The sequence below is a fragment of the Rhincodon typus genome, chromosome 1 (genome assembly GCF_021869965.1).
Source record: "Rhincodon typus isolate 14 chromosome 1, sRhiTyp1.1, whole genome shotgun sequence".
Lineage (NCBI taxonomy): Eukaryota > Metazoa > Chordata > Chondrichthyes > Orectolobiformes > Rhincodontidae > Rhincodon > Rhincodon typus.
This window is the reverse complement of record NC_063332.1, coordinates 23345790-23367330: the sequence shown is the minus strand read 5'-3', so window position 1 is coordinate 23367330 and position 21541 is coordinate 23345790. Positions and strand designations below refer to the sequence as shown.

General features: G+C 42.6%; 1 protein-coding gene across 1 annotated transcript in view; it reads right to left on the bottom strand.

The window, feature by feature from the left end:
* Nucleotides 1-21541, bottom strand: part of maea (macrophage erythroblast attacher, E3 ubiquitin ligase) — a 150481-nt gene that overhangs the window by 54258 nt on the left and 74682 nt on the right. Inside the window, exon 4 of the mRNA XM_020528170.2 lies at nucleotides 13483-13605. Within this exon, the coding sequence (XP_020383759.1) occupies nucleotides 13483-13605 (123 nt within the window). The remainder of the gene's footprint in view (nucleotides 1-13482; nucleotides 13606-21541) is intronic.

Sequence of the window (21541 nt, the reverse complement as noted above, 5' to 3'; positions counted from 1 at the left end):
CATGGCTGATTAAATACTCCATGTTTTTTACCAATCCCACCACCATAACCCTGTATGCCACTATCAGAGATCGATCAATTGATCTTTAAACACTGTCAAAGGCTGAGCTTTCACAGCCCTTCAAGAATTCCAAAGGTTCACAACCCAGAGTTCTAAAAAACATTATCCCTCTCCTCGGTCCCAAATGACATACTCATTATTAAGTTGCACCCTCTAGTTCTCAGCTCGGCAACCAGGGGAAACATCTTCCCTGATGTGCATTGTCTTGTCCTCCAAGTATTTAAGAATTACAAGACAATCACCTCTGATTCTTCAAAGCTCTACAGAATAAGGCCAAGTTTGGCCAAACTCTTAGAACAGTCCCCCTATCCCCAGAACAAATATCGCGAATCTTGCAATAAAGGCTAACATACCATTCACTTTCCTAATAGCTTGCTGTACCTGCATGTTAACCTTCAGTGACTTCTTATAAGCCTTTTTGTAAATAAGAACACCAATGTCCCTTTGATTGATTCTGTGTTTTTGGTGGCAAGAGTAGCTCCCTGCCAGACTGGAACCCAGGATCTCTTCTGACAGGAAAAACAACAAGCAGCAATTCATGGCTGTTGTGCACGCTTTGAAAGCTTAAGCAAGTGGAAACTTAAGAGGCAGTGTTAGATTAATCTGTCACTCAGCAATGTAGCAAATCACCACAGAATCAGACCCAGCACAGGAGCGCATTATGACCATGTTTCTGCTAGCTCTTTGAAATGCCTACCCAATTACTCACGGTCCCTGAATTTTCCCCAAAAGTTCTTTCTTCACCTCCCTCTCAGTACAGTATATCCCTAATTCTGTTTTGAAAAATTTTCAGAATTGAATTTCCTCCACCAACTTTTCACAGTGCAGTCCAGGTCACAGCATACAAGAAAACACCCTTTTCCTGCTTAGATTTTGTTATTTAAATCTGCACTCTTAGGTTACTGAAGTATCTGCCAATGTGAACACCAGATGTACTCAGTTAAGCAATGTAATTTTAAACACCTCATTTACGTCCTGTTTTAACTTCTTTACACTAAGTACAGCAAGTTTAGAAACAGAAGGGTCTGAGGAACAGTCACTGAACTTGAAACATTAATTCTGATCTTTCTTCACAGATGTTGCCAGAACTGCTGAGCTTTTCCAGCAATTTTTGTTTTTGTTTTTGTTTCTGATTTACAGTATCCGCAGTTCTTTTGATTTTTATTAGAGCAATCTTAGCTGGTCTAGTCTTTCCACATATCTGGGGTTCATCTCCAATACCATTCTAGAATTTTTTTCTTTTACTCGCTCCAAAGCATTGACATCCTTACTCAAGTTTTATTTTGGGTGAGGCAGAACCAGTAATTTTGCACTCTTGGCTTTAAACCCTAAGATATGCAAGCAGAATTAGGCATTCAGCCCATTGTGTCTGCTCCGCTGTTCGATCATGGCGGATGTTTCTTCACCCGATTCTCCTGCCATCTTCTCACAACCCTTGATCCTCTAAGTAATCGGTCTTAAATACACTCAATGACTCTGACTACACAGCCTTCTGTGGCAGTGAGTTCTACAGATTCACCATCCTCTGGCTGAAAGAATTCCTCATCTCAGTTCTACATCGTTATCCCTTCACTCTGAGACTGTGCCCTTGGGTACTAGTCTCTCCCACTATTGAAAATATCTTCTCCACATCCACTCTGTCCAGGCCTCTCAGTATTCTAAGTTTCAATTGAATCCCACCTTATCTTTCTTAACTCAGAGTACAGACTTAGAATCCTCAACTGCTCATGTGACAAGCTTTTCGTCTCCAGGGTCATTTTTGTACATCTCTTCTTGACTCCCACCAATGGCAACACATGCTTCTTTAGATAGAGAGCTCAAAGCTGCTCACAAATTTTATAGCTTCAGCAGTACACATCTCTGTTCTTGTATTCCAGCCGTCTTAAAATGAATGTGAACATGGCATTTCTTTTCTTAACTGCCAACTGAACCTGCATGTTAACCTTCAGAGAATCCTGAACTAGGACTCCCAAATTCCTCGATGGTCCAGATTTCCAAAGCCTTTGCTTACTTTGAAAATAATCTCTGCCTCTATTCTTCCTACCAAAGTGCATAACCTCATTTTCCCCACATGGTATTCCATCTGCCACTTCTTTGCCTACTTTCCTAGCCTGTCCAAGTCCTTCTGCAACTTTCTCACTTCCTCAACACTATCTGTCCCACCAACTACCTTTGTGTTATCTTAGCAACAATGCTCTCAGTTCTTTTGTCCAGATAGTTGTTGTCCTAACATGGCTAGTTGTGGTCCCAATATAGACCCCTGTGGAGCTCCCACTTGTCACCAGCTGCCATCCTGAAAACAACCCCTTTTCATCCCCAACAAAAACTCAAAGAACTGCAGATGCTGTAAATCAGGAACAGCTCAGCAAGTCTGGCAGCATCTGTGAAGGAAAAAACAGTTAACGTTTTGGGTCCGGTGACCCTTTCTCAGAACTGGTTCCAAGTATTCTGCAATGTCATCCTTAATAATGGACACTAAAATTTTACCAATGACTGACTGAGGTCTGTTTAACTCGTCTACCATTTGCTGTCTTCTGCCTCCCTCCCTTCTTAATAGGGATGTTACATTAGCTATTTTCCAGTCCTCCAAAACCCTCCGACTCCAGGAAGATCACCACCAATGCCTCCACAATCTCCTCAGCTATCTCCTTCAGAACTCTGGGGTGTAGTTCAACGGGTTCAGGTGATTTATCCACCTTCAGACCTTTCAGCTTCCTCAGCACATTCTCCTTAGTGATGACCATCACACTCACCTCTGATGCCTGCCTACCATTAAGTTCTAGTATGTTGCTGGGGTTTTCCCACTGTGATTGTGATGCAAAGTATCTATCAATTCCTTTGCCATTTATTGGTTCCCCTTTATACTTTTCCAGCCTAATTTTCAGCAGACCAATGTCCACTCTTACTTTTGTTAAGAAACGTATCCTTTGACTTTTAAAGACTTCCCACTAAGCTTCATCACACTATGCTTTTTCTTTTGCTATTATGCTGTCCCTGACTTCACTTGTCAGCCACGGTTGCCTCCTCCTTCCCTTGATATGTTTTTTTTCTTCCTTGGGATGAATTTCTGCCATGTCTTTGAATTACCCCCAGAAATTCCTGCCATTGCAGTTTCACTGCCTTCTCTGCTAAGCTCCCCTTCCAATCAACTCTGGTCAACTCCTCCCTCAAGTCTTTGTAGTTACCTTTACTTAATGGTAATACTATTAAATCAGATTCCAGCTTTTTCCTCTTAAACTGCAGGACAAATTCTATTATATTATGGTCACTGCCCCTTTGGGTTACTCCATCTTAAGCTCCCTAATCAAGTCTACCTCATTGCACCTCATGAAATCCAGACCTGCATGTTCCCTAGAGGGCTCTACCACAAGCTGTTCCTAAAAAACCCTTTTCTTCAGTATGCAGGTGGCCTGGGAAAATTAGGTTGGTAGCAGATCTGAAGTCCCTGTGATTATTGTAATGGTGCCTTTCTTCCATATCTTTTCTATCACCCGATTTATTTTCTGTGCCAACATCCTGCCAGAAGGCCTACACTTAACTTCCATCAAGGTTTTTTTTTGCCTTTGCAGTTTCTCAACTATTTCCTGAGACTGTGATCCCTGATTCCAGACTCCACAACCAGGGAAAACATCCTCCCTGCATCTAGACTGTCCAACTCGGTTAACGTTTTATACATTTCATCAGATACCCTCTCAGCTTTCTAAACTGTGATGACCACAGGCCCAGTCAAACCAATCTCCTCATAGGACAGTTCTGCCATCCTTGCAATGAGACTAGTGAACCTCTGCTGCACTCCTGTATACCCTTTCTTGGATAGAGACCTCAAAACTGCATGCAACACTCCAGGTGTAGTCTCACCAAGGCCCTGTACAACTGCAGTAAGTCATGCCTACTTTTGAACTCAATCTCAAACCAAATTTTGGTTGGGAGGTGGGGGGACAGAACTAGCTGCTCAATGTTCCAGGTCTCATTGTTTTAGATGAGATAGAGAGGGAGGTGAAAGAGGGGGAAGAGTTGCATTACTAATCAGGGAAAATGTTACATTTGCACTCAGGGAGGACACACTTGAGAGCTCATCCACTGAAGCAGTATGGGTAGAGCTCAAAAATACGAAGAGTGCAATCACTCTGATGGGATTATACACTATAGGCCACCCAACAGCTACCGAGACATTGATGAACAAATATATGGGTAGATTATGGAAAGATGCAACAACAGGGTTGTCACAGTGGGCGATTTCAAATATCCAAGTTTGTCTGTGTCTTCATTAGAGCAAGTGGTTAGACAGGGCAGAATTTACATGAATCCAAGAGAGTTTCTTGAAACAGCACATGCATAGTCCAAAGTAAAATGCCGTCCCTACTACCTACGACGTGAATTCACATCCTGACAGCAGTCTACATACCATTCCGTGCGGATGTGAAGAATGCCCTAGAAAAGATTTACACTGCCATAAATACCCTACAGACAAAATTCCCCCAGGCCCTATTCATGCGGCCAGTGATTTCAACCAAGCCAACCTCAAGTGAGTGATGGCAAAGTACCAACACATCTCCTGCCCCACCAGGTGCCGAACATTCTGGACCACTGTTACACAAGCAAAGATGCATACTAAAGATGCTCACACTTCAGAAAATGCAACCATGGCACTTCACAAAAAGTAGTACAATACTGGTCCAGGGCAGTGGAAGACCGTCTCCGGGACTGTTTGGAATCGATGGACTGCACCGTGATCAAGAGTTCAGCGGAAAACCTAGACGAGTATGCCACTACAGTCATGGACTTCATTAGCAAATGTGTGGAGGACGGCATACCAAAGAAGTCAATCCGAGTGTTGCCCAACTGTAAACTTTGAATAAACCAGGAAATCTACTACCAACTGAAGACCTGATGTGCAGCTTTCAAGTCGAGTGACCCGGACCAACACAGAAAATCCAGATATGACCTCCGCAAAGCCATCAGGGATGCCAAGAGGCAGTACCGGACCAAGCTAGAGACCCAAACCTACCAAACAGACTCCTGCTGCCTTTTGCAAGGCCTAAATGAGATTATGGGATACAAAATGAAACAGTGCAAGATAGCGGACAAAGACACATCCCTCCCTGACGCGCTCAATGTTTTCTATGCTCGGTTTGAGCAGAATGCCAGCGGCACGGTCATGCCTGCCCTGACAGCCCCAGACACACCTGTTCCCCTCTGTCACCGCTCCAGATGCAAGATCGGTCTTCCTGGGAGTCAACCCAAGGCAAGTGACGGGTCTGGATGGTGTCCCCTCCCAAGCACTCAGATCCTGTGTGGACCAACTGGCGGAGGTATTGACTGACATCTCCAACTCTTTCCTCCTACAAGCCAAAGTCCCCACCTGCTTCAAGAAGGCCACCATCATTCCCATACCCAAGAAAGCACGTGCAACATGCCCTTTTATCGCCCAGTGGCTCTGACCTCAATCATGAAGGGCTTCGAGAGGCTGGTAATGGCCCACATCAACTGCAGTCTCCCAGCCCGCCGCCTTGATCCCCTACAATTTGCCTACCGATGTAACAGGTCCACAGAGGATGCCATATCCCGAGCCCCAGCTCTCCTCCCTGGAGTATCTGGACAAAGACACCTATGTCAGCCTCCTGCTTGTTGACTACAGCTCCGCCTTCAACACCATTATCCCCTACAGACTGATCTCAAAACGGTGTAACCTTGGTCTCGCCTTCACCCTCTGCAACTGGATCCTCTGCAGCTTTCTGACCCACAGGCTATCAATGAAGATAGGTAACTGCACTGCCTCCACAACAACACAACACTGCAGCTCCCCCAACGATGCGTCCTCAGCCCCCTTCTCTACTCCCTGTACACCCACAACTGTGTTGCCAAGTTCCAAACAAACACCATCTACAAGTTCGCTGATGACACCACTGTAGTGGGGTGGATATCTAGCGACGAGTCAAAATTACAGAAGGGAGATAGAGGGCTTGGTGACATGGTGCAATGAAAACAATCTGTCTCAACATTGGCAAAACAAAATAACTGATCATTGACTTAAGAAAGGAGGAGAACACGCCCCCATCTACATCAACGAACCCGAGATTGAGGGTGGAGAGCATCAAGTTCCTCGGAGTGACAATAACCGATGACCTGTCTTGGTTTCCCCAAGTAGATTCGACAGTCAAGGCATAACAACACCTCTTTTTCCTCAGGCAGCTCGGAAAATTTGGCATGTCCATTAGGTCCTTCATCAACTTCGACAGATGCACCATTGAAAGCGTACTGTCTGGTGCATAATGGCCTGGTATGGCAACTGCTCTGCCCAGGACCATAAGAAACTACAGACAGTGGCGTGCACAGCTCAGGCCATCATGGAAACCAACCTTGTATCCATGGACTCCATTTTCCCAGCTCGCTGCCACAGAACGGCTGCCAACATCATCAAATACCCATCGCACCCTGGTAATGATCTCCTACAACCTCTTCTGTCAGGCAGAGGATACAGAATCCTGAACACACACACTAGCAGGTTCAGGAACAGCTTCTTCCCGGCCATTATCAGACTGATGAATGGATTTTCTAGCCTCAAGTAACGCTAATCTTGTTAATGTTGATCTCGCCGAGCACACATCTTGTGCAGTGTAACCTGTAATCTGTCTAAGCCTTTTTGATCTGTACATCCATTGCTTACTATGACCTGCCTGTACTGCTCGTAAACAAAGATTTTCTCTGTATTTCGGTACATGTGACAATAAATAAAAATCGATCAACTGGAGAAGGGGCCATACTGGACATTGTATTCGCTAATGAGCCTGGTCAGGTGACTGACTTTTCATTGGGAGAGCATTTTGGAGACAGTGATCATAACTCCAGAAGTTTTAAGACAGCTATGAATAAGGATGTCAGAGTGTTACGGAAATATACTAAATCGGGGGAGGGGAAATTACACAAGTATAAGGCAGGAGCTAATGAGTGTTAAATGGGGGGAGCTGTTATCAAGCAAGTCCACATTTGGCATGTGGAAATTGTTTAAAGACCTACTGATCAGATTCAGGACCAACATGCTCCACTGAAGAGGAAGGACAAGGATGGCAAGCTAACGGACCCTTGGATAAACAAGGGAGGTTGTGAATTTAATCACGAGGAAAAAAGCGTAAGGAAGGTTTAGGAAGCTAAAATCAGACAGGGCCCATGAGGAATATAAACAAGGCAAGCAACAAGTTAAGTAGGGAATTAGGAGAGCAAGAAGGGGCCATGAAATGACCTTGGCAGATAGGGTTAAAGACAATCCTAAGGCATTCCATACATACATTAAAAATAAGAGGATAAATAGCGAAAGAGAGTAGGACCAAGGACAAAGGAGGAAACTGGTGCTTGGAGGCACAGAATGTGGGCGAGATCCTAACTGAATCATTATTGGACATAGAGGATAGTGAGATTTGTGTGGAGCATGCTAATATGCTCGGGCATTTTGAGATCAATAAAAAAAAAAAAGTGGTGTTAGGTCTCTTGAAGAACATTAAGGTGGATAAGTCCCCAGGGCCCAATGGTATCTGCCCCAGGATATTGAAAGACGCAAGAGAAGAGGTTGCTGGGGCCTTGACCAAGATCTTTGTATCCCTGCTAGCTACAGAAGTCGTCCAAGAGGGCAGCAAGCAGCTAATGTTGTTCCTCTTTTCAATAAAAGGAAAGAGGGATAATCCAGGAAACTATGGATTGGTGAGTCTCTCAATGATTGGGAAGCTATTGATGAGAATTCTTAGGGATATAATTTATGTCCATTTGGAAAAGCATGGCTTTGTGCAAGGCAGATCATGTCTTACAAACTTGATTGAATTTTTTGAGGATGTGAAGGCGGCAATCGAGGAGGGTACAGCACTGGATGTTGCTTATATGGATTTTAGTAAAGCTCTCGACAAGGTCCCTCATGGCACACTCATCCAGAAGATTAAGATGCATAGGATCCACGGTGACTTGGCCATGTGGATTCAGAATTGGCTTGCCTATAGAGATGGCAGAGGGTAGTGGTGGAAGGTTGTTTTTCAGACTGGAGGTCCATGACTAGTGATGTTCTGCAGGGATCTATACTGGGACCTCCGCTGTTTGTAATGCGTAAAATGACTTGGATGAAAATGTAGATGGGTGGGTTAGTAAGTTTGCAGATGTCATAAAGATCAGTGGCGTTATGCATAATGCAGAAGGATGTCAAAGGATCAGCTGCAGATATGGCCAGAAAAATGGTAGAGTTTAATCTAGAAAAATGTGAGGCGCTGTACTTTGGAGGATCAAATGTCAAGGAAATGTATACAGTTAATGGCAGGACGCTGAGCAGCATTAATGTACAGAGGGATCTTGGGGTTCAAGTCCATAGCTCCATGAAAGTAGCCACACAAGTGGATAGGGGGTAAAGGTGGTAATATGGTATGCTTGCCTTTATTGATCAGGGCATTGAGTACAAGAGTCAGAATGTCACGTTGCAGCTGTATGAGACTTTGGTTTGGCCACACTACAGTATTGCATTCAATTCTGTTGCCACATTACAGGAAGGACGTGGAGGCTTTCGACAGGGTGCAGAAGTGGTTTATCAGGATGCTGCCTGGATTAGATACAAGGAAAGGCTAGGAAAACCAGGACTGTTTTCTCTGGATCAGCAGAGACTGAGGGGAGACTTGACAGAAGTCTACGAAATAAAGAGATGCATGAATAGGGTTGGCAGTCAGAATCCTTTTCCCAGGAGTTGAAACGTCTAATACTATGGGGCATGCATTTAAAGGTGAGAGGAGAGCTGAGGGGCAAGTTGCTTTTTTTAAAATCACAAAGTAGCAGGTGTCTGAAATGTGCCGCTAGAGGTGTTGGTAAAGGCAGATACAATAGGGACATTTAAGGGACTTTTAGATAAGCACTTGAATATGCAAGGATTGGAGGGATACGGACCAAGGGCAGGCAGCAGGGATTAGTTTAATTTGGCATCATGTTCAGCACAACATCGTGGGCCGAAGGGGGCATTCCTATTCTGTACTATTCTCTGTTCTAATCCTCATTCAGTCAATGCCTGTATACCATTTGCCTTCCTGACTGCTTAATGCTAGTTGCATTTGTCTGTATACTTTCATCGACTGGTGTAGAAGGGCACTCACTCATACCTTTGCACATCCACATTCCCTGTAAACTACCATTTAACTAATATTTTGCCGGTTTATTACACTCAAGTGAACTTGCATTTAGCCATGTACTGCATTTGCCATGGGTTGCCCACTTACTCAACTTGTCTAAATCACCTTACAGCCTCCTTGCATCCACCGCTCAACTCTGTCCAGCCAGTTTTGTGTCATCAGCAAACTTGGAAGTGTTGCATTTGGTTCCCTCATCCAGCTCATTTAAATATATCGTGAATGGCTGGGACCTAACCACTGATGCCTGCAGTTAAATATTTGTCACTGCCTCCCACCTGGAATAAGACCCATTTATTCCCACTGTTTCCTCTTGGTCAACTATGTCAACGCGTTATCCCCTACCCTATGTGCTTTAATTTTGCCCGCAAACCTCTTATGTGGGACCTCATCAAAAGCCTCTGAAAATTCAAAGAAAATCTCATTCATAGGTTCTCCCTTATCTATTCGACGAGTTACATTCTTTATATAAAAAACTCCAGCAGATTTATCAAGCACGATTTTCCCTTCATGAACCCACACCAACTTTGTCCCATCCCGTTAATGCGTTCCAAGTGCTCTATATCTTTTATCATACATTCTGGCAATTTCCTCATTCCTGATGTTAGGTTACCTGGTCTGTAATTATATTTTTCCCTCTCCCTCCCTTTTTAAATAGTGGGTTTACAGTTTGCAAGGTTGCAAATGTAAGAACTGCCCAGAGTTTATGCAATTTTGGAAAATGAACGCTAATGTATCCAAAGCCAAAAAAACTGAAGAACTACAGATACTGGAAATCAGAAACAAAAATAGAAATTGCCAGAAAAACTCAGGTCTGGCAGCATGTGGGGAGAGAAAGCAGAATTAACATTATGGGCCCAGTTCTGAAGGAGAGTCATTGATAAGGTAAATTGATCTTAGTAGGTCAGCACAACATCATGGCCGAAGGGCCCGTCCTGTGCTGTAATGTTCTATGTTCTTTTTTTTTTTTAAAAGAAAGAGTCACAGGACCCAAAGGTGTCTCACTCTGGCAAACACGGATGTAAAATAATAAATTAATATTTGAAAATTGTTTCTTTTCTTTTTTTAAAGAATTTTGTCAAAGTTTTTCCTCTTGACACATCTCTTTATATTGCACAAACTCAAACTCAACAAAGGCTGCAAGACAGCAAAGGCTGCAAAGGCTGGGTCCTGAAAAGTGCTGAATCTACCTCAGGTTATTCTGAAAGTAGAAGCTATCTCAAAAATTTGAGCAGCAGGTCAAGCCACCTGTTGCATGTTGCTAATATGCGATAGCAATACGAGCAGGGTTCCCCACTAACAGTTTGCTGCTGTCAAGCCAAGGTGACGTTCAGCTTATCAAACAACTGAATACTATGGTGTATCAGTCAGTGTCAGTGTGGCAACCAAGTAGGTAAGCCTTTAAGTCCCAAAGATTGGTGGACAGTATCAAGCAGTGTATCCCTTTAGCTGTTTCCAACAACCAAGATACAGACCATACTCAGCCAGCCTGTTGTCTTGTGTTGTTATAAATCATTTTCATAGAATTTTCCTTTTTCTTTCCCTGATTCATCATTCTGAAGTCCTATTTTATAAATATTTATTTCCTTGCTATCAATGTCCTTTATTATGTTATTTATGTCCTCCTGCCCTATTTTTGCTTATATCTATCTGTGGTGCTTATATTTAACTAATTTCTTTACAGTATTAAATGCGAGTTTATATTTTAAAAAAGAAGAGGAAATTAAATTCTAAGCATTACAGTAAATGGGAAAACATCTGGTTTGAGAGAATAGTGAAATACTTCTTTGGCAGTCCCTCAGAGTTCAGGATGATTTGCATCCACTCCAGAGCAGTGGGTTATGTAGGGGCTGAATAGTCTGGGTCTGGAGCTGCAGACTCTTACTTGGGTGGGACAGACTAGATTCTCTGTGCCCTTTCCATTGCTTGCACTTAGCCTCCATGTGCTCCACTTGGTGTTACTGAAACTGGTTGGCAACTTTGCAGATGCTGCTTCTCCTGTTTCTCTCTCGGTGCAAGCGATTCCCATGTGGCAGTGAAAATTTTGCATTTTTTTAGAGGGGCTTTCAGGGTTTCCTTGTAGTGTTTCCTCTGCCCTCAGTACCTGCTTACCATCACAGAACTTGAAATAGATCACTTATTAGAGGAGTCGTGTTAGATATGTAGACAATGTGGCCTACCCATTGCAGCTGATCGTGCACAACCAGTGCTTCAATTCAGTGGGTGCTGGTTTAAGAGAGGACACACACATTGGCACACTTCCCCTGCCAGTGAATTTGCAGAAATTTGCAAGGCAGCACTAGTGATAACTCTCCAGATTTGATATGTCTGCTGCACATAATCCATGTTTCTGATGCAAACGAAAAGGTGGGGACCACTGTTGACCACAAGCCTGGTGCTGAGTTTGAGGTCATGGACTTGGAACACAGTACCTGTGGCATTCGAAGGCAGGACTGGCACTTTGAAGCTAAAGTTAGATTTGTTCATGAACATCGACTTGCTCCAAGAGGCGGCTCCTGAGGTAACGAAAATGATCCATGTTGTCCAGAGGCTCACTGTGGATTTTGATGGGTCGAGGGCAGTGTGGCAGGAGTGGCTGGGAAAGAACCTTTGTTCTCCAGATGTTTAGTCTGTGACCTGTTCTCTCAAATGCCTCAGTGAATGCATCGATGATGGTTTGTAGCTCAGCCTCAGTGTGTGCATACACAGGCGCTGTCTGCGCATTGCAGCTTGATGATAGAAGTGGGAGTGGTTTTGGTTCTGGTTCTGGCCTGGAAGTAAAGGTTGAACAGTTTCCTGCTCGTCCTGTAGGCTCTCTCCACCCTGGCTCAAAGTTTCATGGAGATGGGGCAAACTGTTGCAGTGAGGAAAATGAACCCCTGCTCAATGCCAATTGACACCTTTATGGAGTCTGTGGTATGATCTGTTAGTGAGGATCGTGGCTTGCATGTCATCATGAAGCAGGTGGAGAATGGTTAGTCACCAAGACACAAAAAAATACATTGCAGATTTTCTTTAACAACAGAAGTTTATCTCAAAAAAGTAGTAAAATAAAAGTTAAATATTCTAGAAAGTTAGCAATATCTAAACACACAGCAAAATAAAGTTTCAATCTGTGTGGTGACACTACCCATTACAGAGAAAACCTCAGGGAAATTACAATCTCATATCTCAGACTAGGCAATAGCCTAGTGGTATTATCACTGGATTGTTAATTCAGAGCCCCAGGTGCGAATCCCACCATGGCAGATGATGGAACTTCAATTCAATGCAAAAAAATCTGAAATTAAGAGAAACCATTTGGCCGAGCTAACTTGTTCCCTGGTAAAACACAACTTGCTCCTGAACGCAACACTATCGTCTGCCGAACTGAACAACTTGCTTCTGAACTTCACGTTTACATGAACTTGCTCATTGTGAATTCTCCTGAACTGAAAACAAAACTAATAGTCTTACACATTTTCTTTCCTGTCATGAACATCATAGAATATGCATCTATTCACAAACACAACAGGGTTTTGTAGCCATCTCTCACATACTGGATGAGGTTACTATTCCAGAAGGACCTCGAACCTTATTTCTTTTTAAAAATAATAACTGTTCACAAAAGTAATGAACACTGAAACAGCACGATTTTCAAATAAAAATTCCAAAAATGATATTTACATACACATTCCATCATATTTAGTAAAGTAAAGAGCTTTGAAATGTTGAGACATCTGGTGTGATATTCCCAGTATAAAGAAATTCAAACTCCAAGTTGTGAAAGATCTCAAGATCCAATGAGATTACCAGAGAGGTTATGTTTTTCAATTTACAGCCTGAACAGGGTACACAACTAATCAAGAGAAAATGTCTCAAAATTTCCTCCCCCATCTCAGTGCACCACTCAAAGGTGATGGCAACTTGGGTTTTAATATTATGGAGAAACAAAATCCTAAATAAAAGAGGTATCATTTGGGGCTTTTTGAAAAGTTTGCTACTTAAAGTATAAGCTTCAAAGACTCCTAAACAATAAGTTGTGTCTTAACAATTCACCCTAAGTTAAGTAATTTGAGGAAGTTTCAACAGTTGTTTTGTGTTTTCAAATAGATTGTTTTCTATAGCTATTAATGTAAGTAATGTTTTCTATCATTCCCTTAAGAAAATTGACTAAACATACAATTAGAATCTTTGAACTACAGCAAGAATTTTCAGCTGGTCTTCAGATGCAGACATCATAACACACATACGATTGGCTAATAGTTAACAGTTACAATTTATTTTGAGAACGCACCTTCATTTTCCTCAGCCTTGATTTGTTGTCATGACACCAGGCCAGACAAGTAGCTGTCTCTTGCCTTTCAAGTGATTCTTCCACCTCCTTTGCTGTAAGAAACATGTCAATATTCACCAAGTCCTAGGAGAGAGAACAAGTGAGTACAATGAAATCGATTATGTCTCTCTAATTATGGACAAAATTAACTGCAACCAGATCAGTGCATGTGAAGTGCTCCTGCCTGTCCTTATACACACTTTTCACTACAGATGGTTTCTACTTTATGGTCCAAGTTCTAAATACTCTATCAAATAAAAAATAATTGAACTCAACTTGGAAATATATCACTGAATCCTGGAGTTCCCCTGCTAAAGACATTGTAGGCCATTCTATCACACATGGACTGCAGCAGTTCAAGGCAGCAGCTTGCCACCATCTTCTCAAGGGCAACTAGGAATGGACAATAAATGCTGGCCTGCAGGCGATGCCCATGCACCACAAGTGAATAATTGAAACAAAAACTTAATCGAGTGAACTTGGTCTGATGTTTCATCATCTTTCTTCTAATCTTAATGTGTATTCAAAGCAGTGAGTAATATTGCGAAGACAGTAGGATATTAAAAACTAAACAATTCCATTGATATCAAACAGCATGTGAAAACAAAAAGGCAAAACCAATTTATAGAACTGAAACTGATCCCAGGTCCGCGTACCCTCAAACAAGCACCTTAAAGGTGTGTTTTCTTTTCAAAAGACGGAAATAAGCCATGTCTGATCTTCACTCAAAAGCTCTTGAATCCCTCCTCCCATTGCCACATTTCTTGCCACACCTGCACAAAGATAAGTGTGATGGAATTGAGGAGAGACACCACTTTGTAAGGTAATTTAATCACCAACTTTCCATCCTCAAACATTTAATGCTATTAAGCTCCGTAACTGATTTAATCTAACATATGCTGTATGGACTTTAAAATCAAATGTGAAGTGCAGGAGACCTTCCGTTTTTATTCTATTAAGTTGAGAAGACCTACATTTTGCCAAGTGTTGTAATTATTTGTATTGCTGTCCAATCCATTTATTTTAATGATTATCCCTAACCATGTTTTTATCTATTCTGGAATGTATTAGTTGTTATTTATACTCAACACAAAATGTGACTTATCTGTTAACAAAATCCACTTGTGTGGATAGAAATAGCGACTATCGCAGGTATAGTTATGGATGCTACTTTACTAGAAAGTGTTGGCACTTTCACTGTTGGAAAGGAAGCCAAAGGTCATACATGTTGGCCCAAAATATTTTCACGTACACTTGGCAGTGTCATATGTGGTGCTCACAAGGTTCAAGAATTTTAAAGAACTGCTCAGAACTTGTACAATACCAGGTTCAAAGCAGTGGTTCTGATCAGTTATGCAAAAACTGCCTTTATGAAAGAAATCACTAAGAAAAATGATCAGTTATGACCAATATAGCTAGTTCTCACAAAGTGTCACTAGACTCAAAACATTAGCTGTTTCTCTGCTACATATGCTGCCAGGCCTGTTGAGTTTCTTCTGTACTTTGAAATAAAAACAAAAGTAGTAGAGCTTGATGCACAATACCAAACAAAGTTGACATTGAAAGTGGTATAATTCAAATTGAAGCTCAAGTTTTTCATGGGGTTGAATAACAAAGAATTTATTCTTTTAGAAAATGAAAAAAATTTAAAAGTATACAAACCACAAGAAATTCTGCAAGACCAAGGAAACAGTCTAACTCTGCTATGAACAACATTGCCATTCTAGGCACACAAAGCATCGAGAGCAAGGAAGGCAGGCAATAATGGGGTCCAGAAACAGGAATAACACAAAGGCCCAAGATTTCTCTCCCTGGTTATACCCCCAAATCAGGGAATTCACTGAAATTGCTGTGAACCACTTCTCGTATTCGCTCATAAAATTTAAAAACAACTACATGCTCATTGCATAGAAATTGAGAAAAAGCTACCAATAGAGGAATTGGAGACTTTACAACACCTTTGTGCTGCTGCTCCTTCATAGAGAATGATTAATTTTACAGTATGGAAAGAGTTCCTTTGGCCCATCATGTCCATGCTGGTCAAACATTTATCTATTCTAATCCTACTAACCAGCACTTGAATTGTCACAGCACACAAGGCTACAAGCTAAGTCAACATCTAAATAGTTGTTAAACATAGAAGGTTTGCACCTCTAGCACCCTTCCAAGCAGTTCTGGATCCCCTCAACCTCCTGCTCCTTACTTCAAAACTATGCTACAAGTGATTGACCCCTCTAAGGGGAAACATTTCTCTTTATCTACCGTGTCTATGCACCTCAACTGGATATCGCAACCCCTCCCCAACCCTGCAAGTTTTCTCTGCTGTAGCGAAAATAACCCTGGCCAATCTAGGCTCTCTTCACGGCTGAATCACTTCAGCCCAGGTAACATTCTACACCCTCTTTAGTGCAATTACATCCTTCCTGGGTGGCATCCAGGACTGCACACAGCATTCCAGCTGTCATATGCAGCTCCATCATAATATGCTTGCTCTTAACTAATAAAGGGAAGCATTCTGTATGCTTATTAACCAGCAACCCACTATTAGAAGTTACTACATACCTCTGAAGCAAGTGGGATTTAATCTCAGGCCTCCTGGCTCAGAGGTAAGGCACCCCACATATATTCTAAGTATTATAATCAACAAGTTCGGACAAGGATAGTCAGCACGGCTTTTTAAAGGGACAGATCACATTTAACAAATTCAATCAAATTTGTTAAAAGAGGTGATTAATAGACAACATGGGTTTCAGAGGCTTTTCACAAGGTCTCGTATGGCAGACTGGTTAAGAAGCCAGAGCAGACTGGATCCAAAATTGGCTGAACAACAGAAAGCAGAGGGCAACGGTCAAAGGGCATTTTTGTAACTGGAAGCCTCTGTTCATGGAATTCCACGGGTACCCTGTTTGTTGTATACATTAACCATCTAAATTTGAGCAAAGGAAGCACGATCAGTTGGCAGACATCATAAAAATTGGTGGAGTGATAAATAGTGAGACTGAAGGACAATATAAACAGGCTGGTCAAATGGACTGAACAATGGCAAAATGAGTTTAATCCTGCAAAGTGAGAATTGATGCAGTTAAGGAGGAATAAACAAGGCAAGGAAGTTAGCACTGCATAAAAGAACTGTCGTGAGGTCAACCCAGAAGACATTAAACAACTATTTACGTAATGCCATAGCAGACAAATCCATAGCACAGGCCAAATTTAGAAAGGGAGATTAAAATAGGTCATTGTTTGATGACTAGTGCAGACACAATGGGCCGAACAGCTTCTTTCCATGCCATTACGACTATGACAGGTTATAGAACAAGTTTGGGAGAGATGGGATCTGAACCGAGGCCTCCTGGCCCAGAGATATGGACACTACTACAGCATCACAGGAGCACCCTCTCGAATCCACAAGTCATCTCCTTGATATTTATTTTAAATCCACCTTGCGGGGGAAAAAAGGATCAAAGCAACAGCACATTGAAAGGGAGGGAGAGAGAGTGAGTGCAAGGACCGCATGGGGGGACAAAACAACGGAGCTGTAGACCTGCACAGCTGATTATCTCTGGACATCAGAATCCTTCTAAGAAAAATAAACAAACAGTGAAATTCACAGCTGACGTTAGAGCCAGAGGAAGTGTTGCAGTCTAGTACGCAATTATAACATTTAAAAGCATCTGGATGGGTATACGAATAGGAAGGGTTTAGAGGGAGATGGGCCAAATGGAAATAGATTACTTCAGGATACCTGGTCAGCATGGACAAGTTGGACCGAAGGGTCTGTTTCCACGCTGTACAGCTCCATGACTTTACTCAGACATGTTACTAAATATCTCTGAAGCAGGTGGGACTTGAATCCAGACCTTCTAGCTCTGGAGGTAGAGACAGTATCACTATGCCACATGACCATACCCACTCAGTCAAGTTGTTACCCAATTATTCCTTAATTAAAAATAACCAGCACCTGTTCTGTTTCACTTGCTATCAGGCATCCCTGCCAGACCCCACTGCATTATGACAGATTCACTTTTTTCCTCTTAAAAATTACTAACAGGGTAGACTGGAAGAAACTTTTTCCCCTTGTGGAAAGGCCAATGGTCAGACAGCACAGAATTAATTCTGGGTAGAAGGTTTACAGGGAAAGTGATGAAAAGCTTTTTCCACCCAGAGGGCAGTAGGAATTTGGAACTCACTGCCTCTAAAGGTGATAGAGGCAGAAGCCCTGATACAAGGCTAAATGCTGGAAAACTGGTTTGAAAAGTTAGGTTAACAAGGTGCAGGGCTGGATGAACACAGCAGGCCAAGCAGCATCATAGGAGCAGAAAGGCTGACGTTTCGGGCCTCGACCCTTCATCAGAAAAGGGGGAGGGGAAGGGGGTTCTGAAATAAATAGGGAGAGTGGGAGGCGGATAGAAGATGGATAGAGGAGAGGATAGGTGGAGAGGAAACAAACAGATTGAAGAGGCGGGGATGGGGCCAGTAAAGGTGAGTGTAGGTAGGGAGTTAGGGAGGGGATAGGTCAGTCCAGGGAGGACGGACAGGTCAAGGGGGCGGGATACAGCATCCGCTGTACCCGGTGTGGCTTCCTCTACATCGGGGAAACCAAGCGGAGGCTTGGGGATCGCTTTGCAGAACACCTACGCTCGGTCCGCAATAAACAACTGCACCTCCCAGTCGCGAACCATTTCAACTCCCCCCCCATTCCTCAGACGACATGTCCATCCTGGGCCTCCTGCAGTGCCACAACGATGCCACCCGAAGGTTGCAGGAACAGCAACTCATATTCCGCTTGGGAACCCTGCAGCCCAATGGTATCAATGTGGATTTCACAAGCTTCAAAATCTCCCCTCCCCTTACCGCATCCCAAAACCAGCTCGTCCCCGCCTCCCTAACCTGTTCCTCCTCCCACCTCAAGCGGCACCCCCATCTCCTACCTACTAACCTCATCCCGCCCCCTTGACCTGTCCGTCCTCCCTGGACTGACCTATCCCCTCCCTAACTCCCCACCTACACTCACCTTTACTGGCCCCATCGACCTGTTTGTTTCCTCTCCACCTATCCTCTCCTCTATCCATCTTCTATCCGCCTCCCACTCTCCCTATTTATTTCAGAACGCCCCTCCCCTCCCCCTTTTCTGATGAAGGGTCTAGGCCCGAAACGTCAGCCTTTTTGCTCCTATGATGCTGCTTGGCCTGCTGTGTTCATCCAGCCCTGCACCTTGTTGTCTCGGATTCTCCAGCATCTGCAGTTCCTACTATCTCTGAAAAGTTAGGTTGTTGTTTTTGACTGGAAGATAATCAATGGGTTGAAAGGCTTTTTTCTGCGCTGTAGACCTCTTATTACTATAACTTTTGATAACCGTCCTTTGGGACCGATGGTCCGAATCAAATTAATCAGTGTTTGATCCTCAAAGTTTACAACATATGGTTATGGAATTACCTCGTTGTTGTTACTTTCTATTTCTAATTTGCAGATTCTTTATGAGTTACCTATTCCAAGCAACCTTGGAAGGAGTGCACCTGACCATTTTGGCTCCCTGCTGTACTAATCTTGTTTTTACCAAAACCCCTTTGTGGTCTTCAGTCTTTCAGCCTCTTGCTTTCAGGAATACAGAGTACTGGGTTAATGGTAAGATTCTTGGTAGTGTGGATGAGCAGAGAGATCTCGGCGTCCATGTGCACAGATCACTGAAAGTTGCCACCCAGGTTGATAGCGTTGTTAAGAAGGCGTACGGTATGTTAGGTTTTATTGGTAGAGGGATTGAGTTTCAGAGCCATGAGGTCACGTTGCAGCTGTACAAAACTCTGGTGCGGCCGCACTTGGAGTATTTGCGTACAGTTCTGGTCGCCGCATTATAGGAAGGATGTGGAAGCATTGGAAAGGGTGCAGAGGAGATTTACCAGGATGTTGCCTGGTATGGAGGGAAGGTCTTATGAGGAAAGGCTGAGGGACTTGAGGCTGTTTTCGTTAGAGAGAAGAAGGTTAAGAGGTGACTTGATAGAGACATACAAGATGATCAGAGGATTAGATAGGGTGGACAGCGGGAGCCTTTTTCCTCGGATGGTGATGGCTAGCACAAGGGGACATAGCTTTAAATTGAGGGGTGGTAGATATAGGACAGATGTCAGAGGTAGGTTCTTTACTCAGAGTAGTAAGGGCGTGGAATGCCCTGCCTGCAAAACTAGTAGACTCGCCAACTTTAAGGGCATGTAAATGGTCATTGGATAAACATATGGATGATAATGGAATAGTTTAGGTTAGATGGGCTTCAGATTGTTGCGCCGACCTGTGAAACCATCGAGGGCCGAAGGGCCTGTACTGCGCTGTAATGTTCTATGTTCTATATTCTATGTTCATAATAAACTATGTCTCCCTGATTGAAACTAGCTTTCAATGGCCTTACTATCCATTGAGGTATACTGAATTCTGAGACGTAAACTTTAAATAAAGCCTTTGTGCTTGCAGTTTAGCCTGCACAAATGTGAAAAAAACTAATTGTCATCCCTTCAAAAGCTGCGCTCGATCACTTATTATAAAAGAAAATGTTAGGGTTTCTACCAAAAACTGACATGGACTAGATCTCATTCCATCTGCAACAAATTCTAAGCACGGACAACCCATACTAGTGTAGATGACAATTTACAGTTTAGCACATCTGCCAAAATTTTATTTCAACCATTTTGCTTATGGCTGCATGGCCCCTTTCACACACTCCATTGCAAAAAGGGCTTTTTGCTGTCATATTAACTATTATGCTCATACCTCAGACATTATATATAATTTCATTAGCAAATTCCCATGCAGTATCAGTGAGAAATTTTGCTGGTGGACCAGCCCCTATCCACAGTCTTAACTTTTTAAACTTTGGAAGAACGAATGAAGAAATTGCCCATGCAGTTTTCGCACAACTAAGGTTTTCATCTTTACATTTCTTTCTACCTCTGATGTCAATAATACTTACTTAATTTCATTAGTGAAGAGGGCATATTGCATTTAAGTGGCTTAAGTTTGAGTCACAAACTCAATTTTTGCAAAAACAATAGCTCTGTCACTTCCTTATCTAATTTCATGTGAGCCGGTTTCATCAATGGATGAGTCCGTAACAATGATCTTTAGACATGGATGCACATCTCTAAATTTTGAATGAAAGAAAGATTCTGCCACCAACATCTTCATTGCAAGGTCAAACTTCTCATAACTAATACAATTCTCTGTCTTACCTCCCTTCCATTACCTTCTATTTCACATTTAGTTCTGAATACTCTATTGTGGAAAGCTTGGGACATATGGCATTAACTTTATGGGAGGTGATGCACTTTGGAAGGAGGAACAAGACAAGGGAGTGCTCAAATGAATGGCAGAAAACTAGGCAGCTGAGAAAACAAGAGGGACCTTGGGTGCCTGTCCGTAGATCCATGAAAGTGGCAGGGCAGGTGAATAAGGTACTTAAGACAGCATGTGGGCAGCTGACTCCTGGTCATAATTCCTTTGTTTCTGGTTTCCTCTAGCTTTGTTCCATCCCACATGTGGAAGTGGAATTGCTGTGTGCTCTGTTACAATGCAGGGATAAAAAGTCAAACCAAAACCTGCCACACAATCACTGAATGCACAAGTGAAATTAAAACATTTAAATGACCCTCGACTGCCCTATTGCTCCTAACCAGACTTTATGAACAACAGATCTTGAACACCAAGTTCACAACAATTTGTTATTAATAATGTAACTTTAGAAGAATACAAAGTAATCGAATTAATATCTACAACCTACAGCCCAGTCTTCTTCGACTGTAACTCTGACTTAGAGACAGATAGACATAGTTAGGACAAAAATTTAAAGAGAAAATATGAGCTGTAATTTACCAGTACAATGAATAGCATCCAATGACTGATAGCAAGTCTTCCTGAAATCCTTGAACAATACATTGGTCACAAGTAAAACTGAATATCTTGCTGGAATTCCAAAGTCACTGGTTAATACAAAGTTTCAGCAGATTTTAGAAATATTAACTTATTTCTTCGAGACTGG